The sequence below is a fragment of the Rhinoraja longicauda genome, chromosome 37 (assembly GCF_053455715.1).
Source record: "Rhinoraja longicauda isolate Sanriku21f chromosome 37, sRhiLon1.1, whole genome shotgun sequence".
NCBI classification, from domain to species: Eukaryota; Metazoa; Chordata; class Chondrichthyes; order Rajiformes; family Arhynchobatidae; genus Rhinoraja; species Rhinoraja longicauda.
Window position 1 is genome coordinate 5967769 of NC_135989.1, and position 23124 is coordinate 5990892.

The following is a 23124-nucleotide window of genomic DNA, read 5'->3' on the forward strand; positions in this document are numbered from 1 at the left end:
TACAAGGAGGTTTATTACAGATCAACTTTAGATGGAAAAAAAAATCTACATTATACTAAAATTAGTCTCCCTTGTACACAGCATGGAAATTTCACAACTCCACCAATAATTGTATTGACATTCCCAGGATCCACACCATCAGGACCCTCAGTAAATATGCATGGCTCTGACAAGCTTCATACCTCCAGACAAGCACGAAACAGCTCTGTCAGCCTCTCGTCCCCAGGCAAATCCATGCTGATATCTTCACAGATTTCTGAAAAAATTGACAAAAAGTTAAAAGGGTAGAGCATTTAAATGCTTTATCACAGTTACCCGAGAGAATGTTTACACGCCAGATAAAAATTCATTTGAAAGAAATCATTATTCTGATATTTCCTTTCATCATTTTTGAGAACCAAATCATATTTTGATTTATACCTTCTCCCTCACCTCCATCCGGGGACCCCAGCAGTCCTGCCAGGTGAGACAGAGGTTCACTTGCACCTCCTCTAACCTCATCTACAGCACCCAGTGTTCCCGATGTGGCCTCTTGTACATCGGCGAGACCAAGCGTAGACTCGAAGACTGTTTCGCTGAACACTTGTGCTCAGTCTACCAAGGCCTACTGGATCTCCCGGTTGCTAACCATTTTGGTTTTCTTTCCAATCCCATACGCACCTTTCCGTCCTAGGCCGCCTCCATTGCCATAGTGAGGCCACAAGCAGGCTGGAGGAACAGCACCTTGTATTCCATTTGGGTACCAATAGTATGAACATTGAATTCTCCAATTTCCAGTAACTACAACCCCCCCCCCTTCTCCTTCCCCTCCCCTGTGCCCCATCCACACTCACACCCATTTTTCCCCTCCCCAACATCACTTCCTTTACCTTCACAATTTGCAGATGTGGAATGGCAACATCTCAATCTGGTTTGGGAACAGCTCTGCCCAGGACAGGAAGGCTCTGCGGAGAGTAGTGCGTTCGGCTGAACGCACTATGGGAACTACACTCGCCCCCTCTGCAGGACCTATACATCAGGAGGTACAGATCCAGAGCCAGCAACATTATGGGGGACCCCTACCACCCCAGCAACGGACTGTTCCAGCTGCTACGGTCAGGCAAACGCCTCCGCTGTCACGTTGTGAAAACAGAGAGGATGAGACGGAGTTTCTTCCCACAGGCCATCAGAACTGTTAACCAGGGACTAATTCACTGTATTAATCTACTTTTTGTGTTAAAAAAAATTCTATTCTGTTTTGTAGTTTTAGCACAATCCACAGGCATTGCCACTTTCATTTCACTGCACATCTTGTATGTGTATGTGACAAATAAACTTGACTTGACTGAAAGAGGAGATTGTCACACACGAAGAAAGGCACAAAATGCTGGAGTAACTCAGCGGGTCAGGCAGCATCTCTGAAGAGAAGGAAAGGGGGAAGTTTCGGATCGAGACTCTTCTTCAGACTCAAAGTCTCTTTAGAAATTGAAAATCTAAAATTTCTTTACATCTTTGAAAAATTAACATTGAATAAGTTAGCTCCTGACATTAATTTATGTTTGTTGTGCCTCGGGCTCTATATTTGCACATAATTTGAATACTAATATAAAACCCGCCCTTCCATTTGCAAGTCTACCCTATTTCCAATAACAATGGCTCTTGCCTAATACAACTGTTCAAAAGACCTTTAATGATATTTGATATTTATAATGATAATGATATTTGCACCAATCATGTTCCAAAGGGCCAAATTGACCCTTCTCAGCTTATTTCAACTCTGCCTTCTGAACAGTAACTAATTCGCCATCTATACCGAAATGGTATCCCCAAATTTGTGCACTGTAACCTTGACCAATCCCCTTTTTAAGACCTTATCAAAAGGCACGGTGGCGCAGCAGTAGAGTTGCTGCCTTACAGCGAATGCAGCGCCGGAGACTCAGGTTCGATCCTGACTACGGGCGCCATCTGTACGGAGTTTGTACGTTCTCCCCGTGACTTGCATGGGTTTTCTCCGAGATCTTCGTTTTCCTCCCATACTCCAAAGATGTACAGGTATGTAGGTTAATTGACTGGGTAAATGTAAAAATTGTCCCTAGTGTGTGTAGGATAGTGTTAATGTGCGGGGATCGCTGGGCGGTGCGGACTCGGTGGGCCGAAGGGCCTGTTTCCGCGCTGTATCTCTAAATCTAAAAAGGGAGGGGTTACAGATTCAACTGATAGAAGGAGATGGAGAATAGGTTTTCCCACTCAAGAGTTCATAACTCACTGCCTACAAGGATGGTAAAGGCAGAAATCTTAAACACATCTCAGTGGTATTTGAACATGTACATGAAAAGAAATTATCTGCAGAATAATTTAATCTGCGGGCGGCACGGTGGCGCAGCGGTAGAGCTTCTGCTTTACAGCGCCAGAGACCCAGGTTCGATCCTGACCATGGGTGCTTGTCTGCACAGAGTTTGTACGTTCTCCCCGTGACCTGCGTGGGTTTTCTCTGAGATCTTTGGTTTCCTCCCACTCTCCATAGTTGTACAGGTTTGTAGGTTAATTTAATTGGTATAAAATATAACAAATTGTCCCAAGTGTGTGTAGGATAGTGTTAGTGTGCGGGAATCGTTGGTCGGCGCTGAATCAGTGGCCCGAAGGGCTTGTTTCCGCTCTGTAACTCTAAACCAAAAGCAACTGTCTGCAAACTCTGCAAAATGACAGAGCAAAGTGGGCAAAGGAAAGAGTGTTTTGCAATGCAATGCACCTAATTTCTCAATGTCAAAGATACAGACATGGAAATTAATAAATTATTTGTCACCAAAGCCCTTATTATACCGTGTATCTACGTACAGGAGAGAATGCCACACAAAAAGTAGTCCCTGTTGTAACTGCTGATCAACTATTGTCAATCTTTCCTTCCCTGCACCCAAACTCTGAGCTAACAATCTTACAGGTGTGGACTGTTTGTTCACTTGGGCTTTGCTTGCAATCTTGCCTATTTGACATGTATACAATCACAGCACAGACATGGACAAAACCCTCGGTGTCAGTATCTGACGAGGTGCAGCATCCAGGAACCCCAGTAAAATTTAATCTCTTCTGTTTAGCAAACAGATTTTAATGGTTCTTTGAAGCCAATCATTTAAACACCTGAACATGGCTGCAGGAGTCCATCTGTTTAGTTCAATTTGGAGATACACCGAGTCTGCACCAATCAGCGATCCCTGCACATTAACACTACCCTACACACACTAGGGACAATTTTACATATAAACCAAGCCAATTAACCTACAAACCTGCACGTCTTTGGAGTGTGGGAGGGAACCGGAGCACCCGGAGAAAACCCACGCAGGTCAAGTGGAGAAGGTACAAACTCCGTATAGACAACACCCGTAGTCAGGATGGAACCCGGATCTCTGGCGCTGCAAGGTAGTAGCTCTACCTGGTTTCTAATGATTGTATAAGCTTTCAATGGTATTTATAAAAGGTTTGGATAACTATGATTAAGTGATAGGTAACATTGGCACCACACAAATTCCATTTCAATCACAAGATAATCTACCTACGTTACACTGCATTCCCACCATGCCAAGTGGTCATTGACTGAAAACATCCGAGCCAGCTTCATAAATAAGAGTATGTCAACAGTAGAATATTTTGCAGTCTCTCATATCTTATAAGGTATTCATCATTCAACTCCCTGCAGTCTTTTCACTGCCCACGAGGCGTCATTTAAGAGGGTGATGAAATAAATCTCCGACCTGCATGAATAAGTCAACAAAACACCCTTCATACCATCCGGAACAGCTTATTTCAGCAACATCACATTCATCACCTGAACCGTCATGGTAAATGGTAAAGACATGGTTAAACATGGTAAAGACATGCACTGTCTTTACCAACAGCAAATTGTTGCTGCACTGCATACCATTTACAACATGTATTGCAGCAGCTCGCCAATACCTCTTTGATAACAAACTTCTTCATCCATGTCCTTTATAACCAAGGACAAGGATCACGGGGAAAATCCTGGAACATTCTACACAATTGTGGGAGCACTGTTACCATGCAAGACAGATGCTCAGCAAGACCACTCCACACCAAGTAGAAATGGAGAGCCATTTGGGCCATGACAACAACGGTGGCATCCCATGCAAAACTTTACTAATTACAAGTTGACAAAAGGTACATAACCGTAATACACAAGGAAATATAGGCAGCAATGATTTAAGTCAAAGCGATTTATGACAATAGACAATAGACAATAGGTGCAGGAGTAGGCCATTCAGCCCTTCGAGCCAGCACCACCATTCAATGCGATCATGGCTGATCACTCTCAATCAGTACCCCGTTCCTGCCTTCTCCCCATACCCCCTCACTCCGCTATCCTGAAGAGCTCTATCCAGCTCTCTCTTGAAAGCATCCAACGAACTGGCCTCCACTGCCTTCTGAGGCAGAGAATTCCACACCTTCACCACTCTCTGACTGAAAAAGTTCTTCCTCATCTCCGTTCTAAATGGCCTACCCCTTATTCTTAAACTGTGGCCCCTTGTTCTGGACTCCCCCAACATTGGGAACATGTTTCTTGCCTCTAATGTGTCCAATCCCCTAATTATCTTATATGTTTCAATAAGATCCCCCCTCATCCTTCTAAATTCCAGTGTATACAAGCCCAATCGCTCCAGCCTTTCAACATACGACAGTCCCGCCATTCCGGGAATTAACCTAGTGAACCTACGCTGCACGCCCTCCATAGCAAGAATATCCTTCCTCAAATTTGGAGACCAAAACTGCACAGTACTCCAGGTGCGATTTCAAGGAGAAACAGTGAAATCCACAAACTATTAATGCTGCTGAACAAATCATTCAATGATAACTTTAGCAATATTTCTGGAACAAAGAGCAGTAAGAACATTGAACAAATGCATATCATTCCTTAATTTAAGTTGTTTGCTCCCATACTCCACAGTGGAATCTCTAAATAAAAAGGATTGAGTGAGGCATCTTGCTTGTTGCAGATAAATTGGTAAAGGTTTCGAAGCAGGAAAAAAGGTTTTGCAATCAGGCAACGCTCATCCTTTCTCACCTGTAACATCCCGCTGAATTGGAGGCAGTGATTTCCGCCCTTTTCCACCCTTGAAGCTGGAGCGTCGCCATGATTTTGATCGCGACTGGGGGCTTTTTTTGGGTTGTCTTTTAGAAGATCGCACTTGACTGCTCTTGGGGTCTTCTGTTGAGCTGTTGAGGGGCTTCTTGATAGTTTGAGGGCTTGGATTCACGTCATGTTTTTGGGAGAGAAAGCTGACATCTGTACACAAATCAGCACTTAGCCTGTCACTGTCCTGGAGCCGAAGGCTCCTCCTTGGTGGAGTTACTTCCGGCTTTGTAGTACATTCTAAAACAAATGGAAAAAAAGAGAAAATTCAACAGGTATAAAAACAGAAATGCTCCTCTAATTGAGATAGACACAGGGCGCTGGAGTAACACAGCGAGTCAGGCAGCATCTCTGCAGAAAATAGATACGTGATGTTTCAGGTCAGGACCTTTCTTCAGACCCAGTCCAAAATGCCACCTATCCATTTTTCCAGTGATCTGCCTTGCAAACTGAGTCACTCCAGCATTTTGTGTCGACCATTGTTATTTTTAATACATGCTCCTCTACTTAGAGATTGCACATGACTGAACATAAATTATTCACTTCCTTTATCATTTCTCCCTTCAACAGAAACAGATACTAAGAAATGTATACATATTTGCATCAAGATGCATTCAATAATTAGACTAACTGTTTCAGTACCAACGAGGCATGTCCTAAATTTTGGCCCAGATCTACTTTTAAACTGAAGCATCAAAGTTTAATTATGGCATTAATGTTAACAATGGTGCCAGGCTTGTCTATATGCTAATCACTAGAAAAGACTAAAAGCTCTACATATATTTCCTGCCAAGAAGGTGCTTTATTCAGTGTTCAGTTGGTGGTTGAAGTCCAGCAGGATCTTTATGTATTTATAAGCACTTCCCACCTGCTTGTGATGCCTTAAACCTCTTCACTGCCAACTTTCAAAGTACAGTAATTATTATGCAAGTACTCAACTTGGCAGCGGTAATATGGAAAACCATAGAACGGGTGTCCCAGAAAACAGCAAGGCAAATCTAGAAATTCAGAGTTTGAAGCAAAAGACACAAAAACAATTCCTTCCGAAGATTCTCCGCAAGTGCAGCTGAAGAGATAGATTCATATCCCCTCCTCCAACCTCATTTATTGCTCCTGATGTGAGCGGAGCTCCTGTGTTTTGTCCACATTGCCCATCACAAACTCCCAGCTGCTTGTCACTTTGACCCCCCTTCCCAAATTGATTGTCTATCCTCAGTCTTCTACCCTGCCAGAGCGTGCCAACACAAACTAAAGGAAGAACATATCTTATTCCACTTGGATAGACCAAGTCAAGTCAATTTTGTTTGTATAGCACATTTAAAAACAACACATGTTGACCAAAGTGCTGTATATCAGTTCAGGTACTAAGAAACGAACATACAATGGCACACAAACATAACAGCACATACATAAACAGACCACAACCAAATGGTATGAACAATGAAATTTGCTATTTCCAGTAACCCTTACCTCCTATGTTCCCCACCATCACCTTTTCCTCTCACTCTTCCCTGACCCATCTCCCCTTTTAATTTTTGTCCCCTTCCTATACCCTCTCTACCACCCATTAAATCCATTCACTCATCTGGTTCGATCTACCCTTCACCTCTCCACTTATGAAATCTGATAATTTCAGAATTAAGCACCTTCATCCCCCCCCCCACACCATTTGTCCACCGTCCTTCACACCTCCGTAGTGCACCTATCTACCTGACCCTCCGTAGTGCACCTATCTACCTGACGCTCCGTAGTGCACCTATCTACCTGACCCTCCGTAGTGCACCTATCTACCTGACCCTCCGTAGTGCACCTATCTACCTGACCCTCTGTAGTGCACCTATCTACCTGACCCTCCGGAGTGCACCTATCTACCTGACCCGGCGCAAACCCTCCCCTCCCCTCTTCATACTGGCCATTTTCCCTTTCCACTCAGTCCTTGATGTGAAACGTAGACAATTCCTTCAACCCCCCACCCCACCCGCAACATCCCCTCTCCAGATACTGCTCGCTTTGCTGAGTTCCTCCAGCAATTTCTCTTTTTGCTGAAAAGAAATACTCCCCGAAAAAGCCTTGAAAATTGCCCTTTTTTTCTGCTTGCCGAGTTTAAAATCAAATGCCACAAAGGAAGTAAAGTCAAATACCAAAATGTTTAAATCATTTAACCAAATTGCAAATTAAGTAGAATACCACAGAGACAGGTCTTTTGACCTGTTGATAGTTATACTCTAACAAGTACAAAATGATCATGGTATTAAGCCAAGTTAGCAATAACAACACATTAAATCTTCAAAAGAACAATCCAAATGCAGCTAATTACGACCCAACAAGTCTACTCAAAGATGGAATGTGTTATTGAAAGTGCTATCAAGTGGCACTTGTGCTCTGTTTAATGGAGCTGTTTACATGAACTACAGTGAACAAGATAATGAATATTTTCATAGCTCTGTTAACTTGTCTGTGTCAAGATCTTATCCACCTGAAGGATGTGTTTCTACTCCCTTAATACCTTAATTTGTTTCCACTGAGCCCCTTCCTTGTTGGTTAACCCCATGTATACACTGAAAGGAGCATGCCAGTCTGGAGAAGGGTCTCGACCCGAAACCTCACCTACTCCTTTTCAACAGAGATGCTGCCTGACCCGTTGAGTTACTCGAGCTTTTTGTGCCTACGTTAGTTTATGAGGGATTTTTACAAACCTGTTCTTGGCAAAATGGCCATACTTTCTTTGTAACTTTCCTTTTCACTCCTTTTTTTTCTCTCAACCTTCAGAACATTTGGATTTGTAGTTTGACAGCAACTGAGCAAATATGGTGTACACTTTTCAACTTGCACAGAACGTTTGAAGCATCTCGCAGTATAATGTGAGCATATTCTTACCAGATTCTACATCCTTCAGATGTCCGGTACATTTCTTTTTAGACGAGGATAAAACCTATTAAAAGCAAAATCAACCAGTTAAGAATAATGCTTTAGATGCATTGTGAAATAGTCTTTAAAACCTATCAAGTTACCTGCTGACACTTTATATTTTATTTTAATTTTTGCTCAAATTCCTCTTACAGCGGGGAATATTAAATACAAAATTAGCGTTGTGTGCAAATGTCTTTCGTCCTTCCTTTGTCCCGCCCCCCCTGACATCAGTCTGAAGAAGGGTCTCGACCCGAAACGTCACCCTTTCCTTCTCTCTTGAGATGCTGCCTGACCTGCTGAGTTACTCCAGCATTTTGTGAATAAACTCCTATAAGATTTCATTTGCGACAACTTTGAATTTTTAAAAAATAGTTAGGTTTAAACAGGCCCTTCATCCCACTGAGTTCATGTCGATGAACGAACACCCCATACATTAGTTCTATCCTACACATGAGGGACAATTTACATAAGCCAATTAACCTACAAACCTGAAAGTCTTTGAAATGTGGGAGGAAACCAGAGCACACAGAGAAAACCCTCGGGGTCCCAGGGCGAACGTACAAACTCTGTACAGACAGCACCCGTAGTCAGGATTGAACCCAGGTCTCTGGCGCTGGAAGGCAGCAACTCTACTGCTGTGCCACGGTTTAGGATTTGAATTATGTAGGATAGGGTGTGGTAAAGAACCTCAGTTAAACTAGATGGTGTATTGTTCTGGAGTTTGTGTTTTGCATGAGCACAAATACATTTAATTTCCAGTGGATATCATACAAGGACTTTTCTTCGATCCCCACCCTACTCCTGCAGCTCCAAAGCTGTGGACCAAGCTAAGCCTGGCTGGTGAACTCAAACAGGACCAAGCGTTAAATCTTGGATTGGTCTGCTGTGCAACAACCAATACGCGATGATAAAAAAAAAAATACTGCCCAACTTGAGGCAATAGCACTCAACTTTTTGTTCATTTCCCTGGTCTTTATACCTTTGGATGAGGAGGGTGACAAGCCAACTATTATCATTTACTCCAACCTAGACCAAAGCAAACCTACGAAGTGAAAATGAAAAAGATCGGCATTGTTTATTTTGATACACCAAAACTCATTTTTTTAAATTAAGTTACTAACCTGATCTGGTTGTGCTTTGTCTGGGGTATTGGTACTCCTGAGTCTGGTTGGCAACAGAACAGAAACAAAGAACATATCAGTAATGGTCTTTAAGCAAATTCAAAGTTATAAAAGCCATTTTAACATCATTGCCAAATGCAAGCTTGATATACACTCTCACACATATTGCTTCAACAAAGAATGCTAACAAAGTTGTGTATTAGCATAACATCAGGATGTCTCATAATAATGCTTTGCTAAGTAATTACTTTTGAAATTTAATGACTGTTTTAGTCGCCAAGAACCATTCAAAATTGCAGAAATTTGCCATGTTTCTTCACTGTAGAAGGGTCTCGACCCGAAACGTCACCCATTCCTTCTCTCCTGAGATGCTGCCTGACCTGCTGAGTTACTCCAGCACTTTGTGAATAAATCTCTCATTCAGCCTTCTCTCCTTGGATCCCATGCGATCTAACCTTCCAGAGCAGCCTACCATGAGGAATCTTGTTGAATGCTTTACTAAAATCCATATATACATCTACAGCTCTGCCCTCATCGACCGTCTTGGTCACGTTTAAAAAAAAACTCAATCAGATTTGTGAGCCACGACCTCCCACGTACAAAACCATGCTGACTATCCCTAATCAGCCCTTGTCCGTCTAAATGCCTGTATATCCTATCCCTCAGAATACCTTCTAGTAACTTTCCAACTACAGATGTTAAGCTCACTGGCCTATAGTTCCCAGCATTTTCCATGCAGCCCATCTTGAATAAAGGCACAAGATTTGACTTTCTGCTGGCAAAATATATGTGTAGGAAGGAACTGCAGATGCTGGTCTAAACCAAAGAGTGCAAAATATAGTTCTCAACGTTGTAGTGAACCAGTTCCATCGACAAAGTCCAATGTTCACAATGGAGTAAAGGAGAGTCGCACAGTACCAGACCTTATGGAAGGACAGTTCATAGAGCCTGATTGAGGGAACGAAACTGTTTCTGAGTCTGGTGGTGCGCATCTTCAAGCATCCATATCTTCTGCCTGACAGGAATGGGGAGGAGGAATGACTGGAGGGGGACAAATCTTTGATTATGTTGGCTGTTTTTCCAAGGTAGCGTGAAGTGTAGACGGAATCAATGGTGGGGAGACGGTGAACAATTCTGATCATCACATTTCAGGAAAACGCCACAGCACCTTTGAGATTGTGGACATGGCCAATACTTACTTGAAAGTACGCAGACATAATAAAATTATAGAATTAAGATTTCTAAGATTGAAAGGACATATTTCACCTAACTGGTATGTTAAAAAACCTGCAGACGAGTATTAAGCAATTGGTTGGAAAATGTTTTCACCAAAAGGGTGGTAGTGATCTCAGACTCACTGCCTCAAAGGGGGTAAAGGCAGGAATCCTCATATTAAAAATAAATCTTTGAAAAATATTAAATTCAGAAACAAGGCTGAAATGTTAGATGTCATATGCAGAAATAAAAAGGTGAAAATCTACAGTATCTGGGAATATTGAAATTACTGCAAAGATTAGAAGTTTGCCAATCTTAACTTGAAACATAACACTCAAGGCAGTTATTTTCTGAGTTTTTCCAATGGCGTGGAGTCAGAAAGCTAGTAAATTGTTAAGTCAGTGTTAAATCCTGCCTGGAAAATATTACTACCAAAAAACTGGCATACAGGAGAATAAAAAAAACATGTTTTATTTGAAATGCAGGCTTGACATAGTGAGTAATTCATTGACTGTGAAGCACATCGAAATGTGGCTTTATTTAACTACTGGCAAAAATTCTGGAATTAGACACTAAATGCCAAAATATCGATTATACTAAAATTCTCATTTGTTTGTTTATTCCTGAACCACAGCCAAAATGGTACACGATAGTGCAACAATTTTAGGCCCACCTTACTCACCGTCGTCCCTTTGGTGCTAATGGAAGAAATTTCATTGAATTATATTTTTAAAGTTATTCACATTTTAAAGTTTAAATCTATCTGCTAGGGAGGGGAGGGAGGGAGGGGGGGGGGAAGGGGGAGAAAATATTCACCGGAAGATCAGTTAAAACTCCACATTTTCTTCCACTAAGGAGGGCATGTTTTCATATTTCCTCAAGAGCAGACATGCCTTAACTAATAATAATATATATATTTTTAATTTGTCATATGTAGGTTGGCACAGGGTCAACGGTACAATAAAATGTATTTCACAAGACAACGGGTCACCTCAGCAGTAATATTCCAAGGATAAATAAGATTAAATAATGACATTAGTAAGGTAAAAAGACAATATTAAAAATAGCTAAAAAGACAATATTAAAAATAATTAACATATATGATGTGAAATGTGTTTATGAGTTCAGAAGCCTGATGGTAGAAACTGTTCTTAAGTCTGGTGGTACGCGCAGCCATACTCCTGTATCGTCTGCCTGACGGTAACAAGAAGAACAGCCTGCGTGCTGGGTGGCTGTGGTCCTTGATGATGCTGCGTGCCTTCCGCAGGCACCGCCGGTAGAAAATGTCCTGAATGGCCAGGAGACAGTTGCCAGTGATGTGCTGTGCCGTCTTCACCACTCTCTGTAGTGATTTGTGGCTGTGGGCAGAACAGTTCCCGTACCAGACTGTAATGCAGCCCGTCAGCAGGCTCTCGATGGTGCATCTGTAGAAGTTTGTGAGGATGTTGGCGTTCATGCCAAACTTCCTCTGTCTTCTCAGGAAAAAGAGCCGCTGGAAACGCTTATTTGTTATTGTGTCTGTGTGCAGTGTCCAGGAAAGGTCCTCAGTGATGTGCACACCGAGGAACTTAAATCTGCCGACCCTTTCAACCTCATCATCACCAATGTGGATGGGGAGGTGTCCACTCCCCCGCTGTCTCCTGTAGTCCACGATCATCTCTTTAGTTTTGCTGACATTGAGAGAGAGGTTTGTTTCCTGGCACCAGCTGTTTAGTGCCTTTACCTCCTCTCTGTAGGCCGTCTCATTGTTGTCTGTGATGCCGTCAGCAAACTTTAGGATGCTGTTTGAGCTGTGCTTAGCAGTACAGTCGTGCGTGAACAGGGAGTACAGGAGAGGACTGAGCACACAGCCTTGTGTGCCTGTGTTGAGGATCAGTTACATTTTGTGTCGAACCATACTATCCACGAGTACAAGTAAACCCGCGCGAGATAACCACTTATGAGATGTTTGCGCAGTAATTAACCAGAATCCATACATAAGTACAACACGTAGTACAATGAGAAAAATGCTGGAGGGTAGGATAGATTGTCACCAGGGCAGGCACATAGAAAGCGCTGATAAAAAAGTGTTGGAAGCGCAGAGGATCCCTACAGAAAACAAAGTACATGTAGGCGGCAGAGTGAAGGCGGTGGGGTTGCTGCCTCACAGCACCAGAGACCCCGGTTCGATCCTGACTAAGGGTGCAGGTCAGGCAGCATCTCAGGAGAGAAGGAATGGGTGACGTTTCGGGTCGAGACCCTTCTTCAGACTGGGGGAGGGAGGAGGGGGGACTGAAGAAGGGTCTCGACCCGAAACGTCACCCATTCCTTCTCTCCTGAGATGCTGCCTGACCTGCTGAGTTACTCCAGCATTTTGTGAATAAATACCTTCGATTTGCACCAGCATCTGCAGTTATTTTCTTACACTGACTAAGGGTGCTGTCTGTATTGAGTTTGTATGTATGGGTTTTCTCCGGGTGCTCTGGTTTCCTCTTACACTCCAAATACGTATTAGGTTATTCGGCTTAAGTACATTTGTAAATTCTCCCTAGTTTGTTTAGGGTAGTGTGTACGCGGATCGCTGGTCGGTGTGGACTCGGTGGGCCTGTTTCCGCGCTGCATCTCTGAAGTCTAAAGTAAAGGAAACACTACTCCTTTTCTCAAAGGAATAGCCGGTCGCGTACAAACTTTTTACCTTTTCTTGATGTTCCCATCTTCCGCCATTTTTGCGCCTTTTCCCGCCGGCACGGCGAAGCACGCGCGAAGGAGCACGGGCCGGTCGCAAGGGACGCCGGACAATGTAGTCCGCGGGGCGAGAATTTCGCCTGCGTTACGCGAGGGCAGGGTAGGCAGGCAGGGCAGACGCGCATGCCCACTGAGACGATTCCTCTCCCCTCACCTCCTGGAGACGCGGACGGACGTCAAGTGTGAGGCGTCAGGCTTGGACAGCCTGCGCGAGGCGGCCAACTGTCAACGCCAGTTCGAAAGGGCGGCGCGAGCTGAGGCGCGAGCGAGCGAGCTCCGGAAAGAGCCGAAGAGCCCGCGATCTCCGGAAAGAGCCGAAGAGCCGGCGATCTCCGGCAGCTCGCCGAAAGTTCCGAGCGCGCCGGCGGCCGAAGGGGACATCACATCACATCAGATCGGTCGAGGAGAAGAAGGAGGATCATTCGTCTGCGAGGATCGCTGGCTGCCTGGTGGGTGTGAGTTTGTGTGTGGGGAAGGGGGTAAGCGGGGGACGGAGGAGTTAGCATGGGCCGGTGTCCACCGTGTTGTCGAGGCGGGAGCAGCCAGCGCACCTGGGCGCGGTAGGTGCTACAGTACAGGTGAGTCTCACCCACCTGAGAGTGACCAGGTTGACCCTTTCCCCTGCCTGGCTGCTGCCGGGTTTGAAACCACGCTCCCGGCGTTTTAAAAAGTTGAACACAGTCCAATGAAATCGGCAAATTCCTCAGACAGTTTCTGTTTTGAAAACGTTTATTTTCTCTTTAATGCTTCCTTGTTGTCTCCAACTACTTCCCAAGTTGATGGCGTCATCAGAAGACCAGGTCATCTATGAATGCCTCACTGCGACATTTCAACCAAAATATTTGTGTCCAATTCCCCTGGTTTCCCAAACACTGATGCGTGGACTTAGTGGTGATGTGGAATATTGATAAAAATGGGATATTGATAAAATGAGCATCTCAGATTCTTCCTGACAGTGAATGAAAAGGGCTGTGTGACTTTGAAACCTGCATTGTTGGGATGTTGTGTGGAGCATGGACTCAAGAAACACTGGTCTAATTTAGATATTGTAAGTGACATGGCAAAAGTCAGATATAATAACAATATCATGGACATACTCAGGGTAGGTACTGAGAGGGAAGCACAAAATTAATATTTCCGATTGATGACCTTGGATCAGAACAAATAAATGGAGTGTGGTGGGGTAATAGTAAAATAGATGTACAGAAGCCAGAACACACATGCATGCATTGATCGCTGTGAACTGTCTCTTGTCTCCAAAACATTTGATCACTTTGGTGTCTTAATGAAAAGGGGAAGCAATTTTGCATGGTTTATTTGATATATCGCATAAGTGAAATGTGGAACCTATTACCAATGATGGTGAAACTAGCAATTATGGTGAATTACATGGATGTGATTAAGGGCAAGCAAATGTGGATATGGAGTGAAATAAACTTTGCATGTTGCAAAGTAAGGTGGGAATAGGAGCATAAATGACAAAATGAACCATTGCATGGAATTCCCCACATGCGAGTTGTAATTTCAGTACCGACAGCACATAATGAATGTGGGTGATTTTTTTTTTTTAAAGCTACTGTCTGCACTGTGGGAACCTGTAGAAAAATTGTTTAACCTCAAATATCAGGTGATGAGGAAATAAGTACAACATGAGAATTGCATCGGAAAAATCACTCTGTGTGTTTTGGGATTGATGGAACTTCTATTTCAACAGGAACTTGACAAAGTATTTTAAAATGAAACAAAAGAAGGTGGAGGAGTTTTAGTGCTTGGAAGTGTGAAATCGTAGAATTATTGGAGAAAATTAGGTATACAACATTTCTGAGTGGGATACATAGAATAGACAGTTGGAAATGTTTTCTCCATAGCAGAGTCGAGGGATTTAGTAGGAAACTGAGAGAACTTTGCAATCGTCCTCTCGATGGAAACAATCTGGAACACACTGTGTGAGTGGGCAGTGGAGGCAAGTGCTCTCACATTTAAGTATCTAGACGAGCACTTGAATCCGCAAGGAGTGGTAGTTTACAGACTAAGTGCTAGCGAATGGGATTAGTATAGATAGCACTTGATGACACGGCAGAGAGCCTGTTTCTCGTTGTCTGACTCTATGAATTAGCAGTTGAGGATTATTATTCACTGGATTTTCAAAATGTAACTGATTATTTTGATGCAATGCTGTTAAAGGTATTTAAATCCTATTGAAATCTGCCATCATATTAAACTTTGCTACATTCCTCAATGGTTTTATCTCTAGACCTTGGCTGTTCTATCATCTTCAGATGGCACCCTGCATGAACCTCTTCCTTTTAGCCTTGGAGCTTGGAAAAGTCACAAATGACTTGTCCGATTGTTACACATAAACCACCCCTCCAACTTCTCGGTTCGGTATGATTGAACCTCTATGTCGTGTCATTCAGCTGATGGTGAACCACTGGCCTGGTACTGCTACCACTCCCATCTTGCCAGCCATTGAAACAACTGTGGTAGTTCTTCTACCTGCATCTGTGGAATTCCACTCCTGCTTTTCATTTACACATTATCACTTGATGACATCTGAAAATAAGACATGTGTTTAGTTTAGAGGTACAGCACGAAAACAGGTCCTTCGGCCCACCAAGTCCGCGCTGACCAGCGATCCATGCACATTACCACTATCCTACTATACGCACTAGGAACAGTTTACAATTTAGCCAAGTCAATTAACCTATAAACCTATCCGTCTTTGGAGTGTGAGAGGAATCCAGAGCTCCGGTGAAAAACCCATGCAGGTCATGGGGAGAATGTACAAACTCCGTACAGACAGCACCTGTAGTCAGGATCGAACATGGGTCTCTGATGCTGTAAGACAGCAACTTTATCGCTGCGCCCACTATATGTGTACACTGAGGGGATTCTACCTCAATAACATCTCACTTGATCCCTTGCTTAGTATATCTGATTTAATAAATTTTATATTGCTGTTCTTGCTTATTTCACCAACATTCTACTGCCTTTGATAAAATATAGCTGCTGCATTCAATGTAAACTGAATTTGTCCAATTAGCCCCCTCCCATACTCGATGTTAAAGCTGTTGACAATACCAAGGTCAAAAATTGTTCAAACTGGGGCAAAGAGTACTGCAAAACAAAAAAAACATCAATTTATTCCAAGGTAGAGAATGTTTATAGTGCACAGGAAAGAGAAACTACAATCTGATTTCCTGATGAACTCTAGGTAATTTCTCCAGAACAGTGGTAAGTGAAGAATTGTTAGTATAAATTATGTGCATAAAATCAATCTCAGTTACAACAGTGTGTCGGCAACTTTGATTCATTGGGGAGTTAACCAACAATCTTCGCTTAGTCTAGCTGTAACTTTGTCCCTATGTGCAGCTTTAATTAATCATTCACTGAAGACCATTCTTTACATGATTAAACACTTTCATTACTATTCATTCAATCATTTGCTATTATCTTGTAAGTCTTTTTAAGAACTGTTATTTTTTAAAAGATGATTTGATAATATCTAATAACACTATTAAAATTAGGGACTCTAAGGCATCATGAAACAGAAAATCTATTCATAAAACAAAATAGATTAAAATTGGAACAGCACCTCATATTTCGCTTGGGCAGCTTACACCCCAGCAGTTTGAACATTGACTTCTCTAACTTCAAGTAACCCTTGCTTTCCCTATCTCTCCATCCCTCCCCCTTACCAGTGCTCCGACGAGTCTTACTGTCTCTGACTACATTTTATCTCTGCTTTATTGTTAGCTTTTCCCAGCTAACAATGATCTATTCTACATTTTCCTTGATTTCCATTCCTTTTGTCCTGTTTTCATACCTTCACACTTCCTTATTTGTATATCTCCCTCCCCCTGATGTCAGTCTGAAGAAGGGACTAGACCCGAAAAGTCACCCATTCCTTCTCCCCAGAGATCCTCTAGTTTTTAGTGGGATCAGATTAGCAGATTATCCAGATTAAGTTATTCCTATTAATACCCCAACTCACTTATAAATCACTTATCTTTAAATGTTCCATAATAGTACAATGAATTATCTAGAGAGCATGGGAACAGGAAGTCGGTGAGCATAAAAGGGGAACGGGTATTGGGGCACCAATGAGTGCAAATGGAGAGTGGGTAACAATTCGTGGTGAGTCAGATGTTGAATCACTTAACTATCTCCATAACTGCACAGGATTATCAGAGATTTGTAATTCAGTCATATCTGGAATTGGTACCGGCCTCAGGAGCACCTTAGACAGCATTGGTCTCCGTTTTTCAGGAAGGATGATAATGCATCATATGTAGGTTCAAGAATATTTATTCAACTGGCACTTGGGATGAATGGGGTTTTTTTTAGAAAAAAATTGATAGGCAGATTGTCCCTTCTGGAGATAGACACAAAAAGCTGGAGTAACTCAGCGGGTCACAAAGCATCTTTGGAGAAAAGGAATATATGACGTTTCAGGAATGGGAAATGTCACCTATTCCTTTTCTCAAGAGATGCTGTCTGACCCGCTGAGTTACTCCAGCTTTTTGTGTCTGGTTTAAACCAGCATCTGCTGTTTCTTCCTGCTCATTGTATCTTCTGGAGTTTGGAAGAGTAAGAGGCATTGAAATATGCAAGATGAGTAATAGTGTTGACTATGGGTGTGGAGAGGTTGTTTCCTCTTTGTGGGGGAACTAGAACTAAAGGTTACTGTTTAGAAATATGTGATTGCTATTTAAGACCTATGAGTCCATCTTTTCAGATTTTAAGAGTCTTTGAAACACTCTCCCGTAGAATGAGGTGGGAGCAGAATATTTGAGTATTTTCAAAGCAGATGTAGATAGATTCTTGTTTCGCAAGAGAGTGAAAGGTTACTGTAGAAGGGTTGGAATACAGAGTTGAGGTTACATATAAATCCACTGTGAAGCTACTAAATAAATGGCTGAGCTGGTTCAATCTAACACTGCTTTTAATTTGTACCAATAAGTGTAGACCTCCAGTAAATGAGCTTGTCTCAAATCAAACGAAGGACTGAATATTTGTAATGTGTTTTTTATTTCTTTAAATTTCTTGCTGCATTATCTTTTGGAATTTGCAATAGTGTTTGACCCTTTTAAGTTTACAATACATTCTAACCGGAAACTGCACATTAGAGTCTTGGTGACAATTAACTTTTGATTTTGACTGGACAGGGGTGCAAGCCACTATTTAAAAAATTGCATATGTGCAAAACTTGATAGTACTGTAATTTATGAAGAAGATAGTGATGAAGTGCACTACACAGTCTGGCAGAACAGGCAGATGTATGACAGATGGATTTTTATGTGGAGGAATATAAACAAATCCATTTTGGTAGTAAGGATGAGGTGAGGAAATATACAATTAAGTTACTGTTCTAAAAAGAGTGCATGAACAGAGAAACCTAGTAATATGGGTACGTGGATCATTGTAAGTAGCCGGACACAGTATGAAATGTTATAAGGAGAGACAAGAAACTGCAGGTGGTGGAATCATGAGCCAAACACAAAATGCTGGAAGAACTCTGCTTATTAGGCAGCATCGGTGCAGGGAATGGACAGGTTTTGTTTTGAATCGGAGCCCTTCTTCAGACTGATTGTAGTAGGGGAGAAAGCTGGAAAAGAGAAGTAGGGGTGAGGGCAAGCCTGGCAAGTGATAGGTGGATACAGGTGAGGGGTGAATAGTGGAAGGCCTGGATAATGGAGAGGATGTTTCTACTAGTGGGAGAATCTAGGACATAGAAACATTAAAAAATAGGTGCAGGAGGAGGCCGTTTGGCCCTTCGAGCCAACACCGCCATTCAATATGATCATGTCTGATCATCTAAAATCAGTAGCCCGTTCCTGCTTTTTCCCCCTATCCCTTGATTCCTTTAGCCTTGAGATCTAAATCTAACTCTCTTGAAAACATCCAGTGAATTAGCCTCCACTGCCTTCTGTGGCAGAGAATGCCACAGATTCACAACTCTCTGGGTGAAGAAGTTTTTCCTCATCTCAATCCTAAATGGCCTACCCCTTATTCCTAAATTGTGACCCCTGGTTCTGGACTCCCCCAACATCGGGAACATTTTTCCTGCATCTAGCCTGTCCAATCCTTTAAGAATTTTATATGTTTCTATAAGATCCCCTCGCATCCTTCTAAATTCCAGTGAATATAAGCCCAGTCGACCCATTCTTTCATCATATGTCAGTCCCGCCATCCCGGGAATTAACCTGGTGAACCTACGCTGCACTCCCTCAATAGCAGTAATGTCCTTTCTCAAATTAGGAGAACAAAATTGCACACAATACTCCAGGTGCGGTCTCACCAGGGCCCTGTACAACTGCAGTAGGACCTCCTTGCTCCTAAACTCAAATCATCTTGCAATAAAGGCCAACAATTGCCATTAGCTTTCTTCACTGCCTGCTGTACCTACATGCTTACTTTCAGTGACTGATGTACAAGCAGGTCTCGTTGCACCTCCCCTTTTCCTAATCTGACACCATTCAGATAATAATCTGCCTTCCTGTTCCTGCCACCAAAGTGGATAACCTCACATTTATCCACATTATACTGCATCTGCCCACTCACCCAAGTCACCCTGCAGCCTCATTGCATTCTCATCGCAGCCCACACTGCCACCCAGCTTTGTGTCATCCGCAAACTTAGAGATGCCACATTTAATTCCCTCATCTAGATCGTTAATATATATTGTAAACAGCTGGGGTCCCAGCACCCCACTAGTCACTGCCTGCCATTCGGAAAAGGACCGTTAATTCCCACTCTTTGCTTCCTGTCTGCCAACCAGTTCTCTATACATATCAATACCCTACCCCCAATACTATGTGCTCTAATTTTGCACACTATTCTCTTGTGTGGGACCTTGTCAAAGGCTTTTTGAAAGTCCAGATACACCACATCCACTGGCTCTCCCTTTTCCATTCTACTTGTTATATCCTCAAAAAATTCCAGAAGACTAGTCAAGCATGATTTCCCCTTCATAAGTCCATGCTGACTTTAACCGATCCTGTCACTGCTTTCCAAATGCGCTGCTGTAACATCTTTAACAATCGACTCAAGCATCTTCCCCACTACCGATGTAAGGCTAACTGGTCTATAATTTCCCCTTTTTCTCTCTCCCTTCTTTCTTAAAAAGTGGGGTTATATTGGCTACCCTCCAGTCCTCAGGAACTGATCCAGAGTCGAGAGAACATTGGAAAATGATAGAAGTATATAACATGACAAGGATCTGGACAAAGTGGATAATGGGGGGCTTACCCTCTGGTGGATTAGTCACATGTATAAACAAAAGGAGAGGAAAATTAGGGAAATTAATAAAGTAGGGGGAAATTGCAATATTAGAGCCATCAGGACTGTTAACTCTCATATCCCCAGTAATAATTTACTGTATTAATTTATTTTTTGTGTTAAAATTTTTATTTCTATTCTGTTTTGTAGTTTAGCACAATCCGCAGGCGTTGCCACTTTCATTTCACTGCACATCTTGTACATGTATGTAATAAATAAACTTGACTTGACTTGAGGATGTGAAACCAGCAAGTTATTCTGATAGTGCCAGCATAGATGGTTTACACTGAAGAGAGACACAAAATGCTGGAGTAACTCAGCGGGTCAGGCAGCATCTCTGGAGAAAAGGAATATGTGACGTTTCAGGAATAGATCCTTCTTCAGATTGAGAGTCGGGTTTAAATAGTCTTCTATGCTTGTAACCATTTTATGATTCTATAACAGTTTTCAAAAGAACAACATTCTTTTGGTATTATTTCTAAGTTTGCAGCCCCATCTACCATTAATCCTCCTGTTTTTGTATAAACTTATGAAGAGTCATTGACTTGGAACATAAACTCTCTTTATCCACTGATGCAACCTGATGAGTATTTTCAGGATTTACTGTTCCTATTTCAGATTGTCAATATCTATATCTTTATACTATTGGATAACAAGACCCAAGATTGCCTAAAATCTCGTGCATCATTGCGATTCTTTCTCCACAAGCACTTTACAAATATACAGCAAAATAATGACCAGTCATCTTGATTCTGTTGGTGTTGATTGCAACAACAATGGTTTGCGGATTTATTTTTCCCGTATGTTAAAGAGAATAATGGACTTTGTGTAATGCGAGAGCCTGGGACCATTGTTAGTCATCTAACACTCTGATTTGGTTGACTTCCTTCGTGTTCATGAACGGCATTTGAACTTGCAATTTAGTTTGTAGAATGCAAAAAGACATTTTCGAAAAGGCTTCCTGATGTTTATATATTGCTGGTTACAAAATCAGCCAACTTTTTCTGGACGTGTGCACATTTAACTTTCCTTATAAAGTTGTGTAAAGGGGGAATATCTATATTTTTGTTTTACTGGGTTGCATGAAGTGCAATTTAATACCTCCCCATCAACTTGATATTTACCTACGTGAGTGTTTTGATGGTGGATTTATGTAGCAATAAAGGGTAGCCTTTTCATACTTCTAGTTCCACCTTTCCTGTTTGATTTATTACAAGACCCAAATAGTTACCTATATTGACGGCAAAATTGCCAAGTTTATGTTAAAGAATGGAGCTTTTCTACTGAAAGGATAAGATATGTTTGTTTCAGTCCCAGTGTTTACGTAATACTCTATTCTAATAAAAAACATGTTTTAAGAACTGAATTGTATTCTCCTATTTTCTGCTTTGAAATTTGTGACATTTTGCATTTCAATTTATTTTCGGTCTCATAATATAAATGGTTTGTCTCTTTACTGTACTAGCAATCCTCTGTCGATTTACTTTTGCAGTTTGTAGTCATGTACTTGGAAGCATCGGAGGAAGTCCTCTGTGGTTCATGTGGTTTGATCATATCTTACTATAGACAATAGGTGCAGGAACCATTCGAGCCAGCACCGCCATTGAATGTGATCATGGCTGATCATTCTCAATCAGTACCCCTTTTCCTGCCTTCTCCCCATACCCCCTGACTCCACTGTCCTTAAGAGCTCTATCTTGAATGCATTCAGAGAATTGCCCTCCACTGCCTTCTGCAGCAGTGAATTCCACAGATTTACAACTCTCTGACTGAAAAAGTTTTTCCTCATCTCCGTTCTAAATGGCTTACCCCTTATTCTTAAACAGTGGCCCCTGGTTCTGGACTCCCCCAACATTGGGAACATGTTTCCTGCCTCTAACGTGTCAAACCCCTTAATAATCTTATACGTTTCGATAAGATCCCCTCTCATCCTTCTAAATTCCAGTGTATACAAGCCTAGCCGCTCCAGTCTTTAAACATATGACAGTCCCGCCATTCCGGGAATTAACCTAGTAAACCTACGCTGCACGCCCTCAATAGCAAGAATATCCTTCCTCAAATTTGGAGACCAAAACTGCACATAGTACTCCAGGTGCGGTCTCACTAGGGCCCTATACAACTGCAGAAGGACCTCTTTGCTCCTACTTTTGCTCCTCTTTGCATGGCAAAGCCTATAGTTGGGTTGTCGCTTTTGTGATTTAATGATATAATGTTGCAGCAAATTGCACTCTCAACAGACATTAATAGTTTACACGTAGGAAAGAACTGCAGATGCTGGTTTACACCAAAGATTGACACAAAATAGCGGAGCAACAGCGAGACAAGCAACATCTAGAGATATGGAAGGATAAGGTGTGAAAACGGCAGATCAAAGCATTCGATGATAAGGAAATGTAGAAGGGTTTTATTTTAGGGGAAGGTGACAAGGAGGCAAGCAATCAATAAAATTAATCAGAAGGACAGTGTAACTAGTCAGGGAATTTTTATATGTTTGGATGGTTATGAAATGCCCTATTCTCTCTCAATCAGTGCATTTTTTGTAACGCATTTGTTAAGAATTTTACTTTCAGTATACTTGGTCTTATTTTAACATAGCTGCATTTGATATTTTCACTTTTTTTATGGATTATGCTTCTTAGCAATATTTTTGTTATTAATTAGACTTACTAATATCCTCCATTTTCACTGGATATTATAAGCATAGTTTAAAGCTGGTTAGTTTATGTTCAACTTTTGTCTTCTGTATTATGCAGA

General features: G+C 42.1%; 2 protein-coding genes across 5 annotated transcripts in view; one reads left to right on the forward strand and one right to left on the reverse strand.

Moving 5' to 3' along the window:
* The window catches only part of dsn1 (DSN1 component of MIS12 kinetochore complex), a 32294-nt gene extending 18990 nt beyond the window's left edge, over nucleotides 1-13304 (reverse strand). For both annotated transcript variants that reach the window (XM_078429592.1, XM_078429593.1), the window contains exons 1-5: nucleotides 13040-13304; nucleotides 9151-9193; nucleotides 7997-8051; nucleotides 5051-5359; nucleotides 183-256 (exon numbers count right to left, since the gene is read on the reverse strand). In XM_078429592.1, coding sequence (XP_078285718.1) covers nucleotides 183-256; nucleotides 5051-5359; nucleotides 7997-8051; nucleotides 9151-9193; nucleotides 13040-13068 — 510 coding nt within the window. In that variant the 5' untranslated portion in view covers nucleotides 13069-13304. The remainder of the gene's footprint in view (nucleotides 1-182; nucleotides 257-5050; nucleotides 5360-7996; nucleotides 8052-9150; nucleotides 9194-13039) is intronic.
* Nucleotides 13176-23124, forward strand: part of mvb12a (multivesicular body subunit 12A) — a 37244-nt gene continuing 27295 nt past the window's right edge. Inside the window, exon 1 of one of the 3 annotated variants that reach the window (XM_078429596.1) lies at nucleotides 13176-13538. The gene's annotated coding sequence lies outside the window, so the exon portion shown is untranslated. Of the gene's footprint in view, nucleotides 13539-13581; nucleotides 13668-23124 lie in introns of those variants that run through there. The other 2 variants (XM_078429594.1, XM_078429595.1) reach the window with 2 other exon arrangements.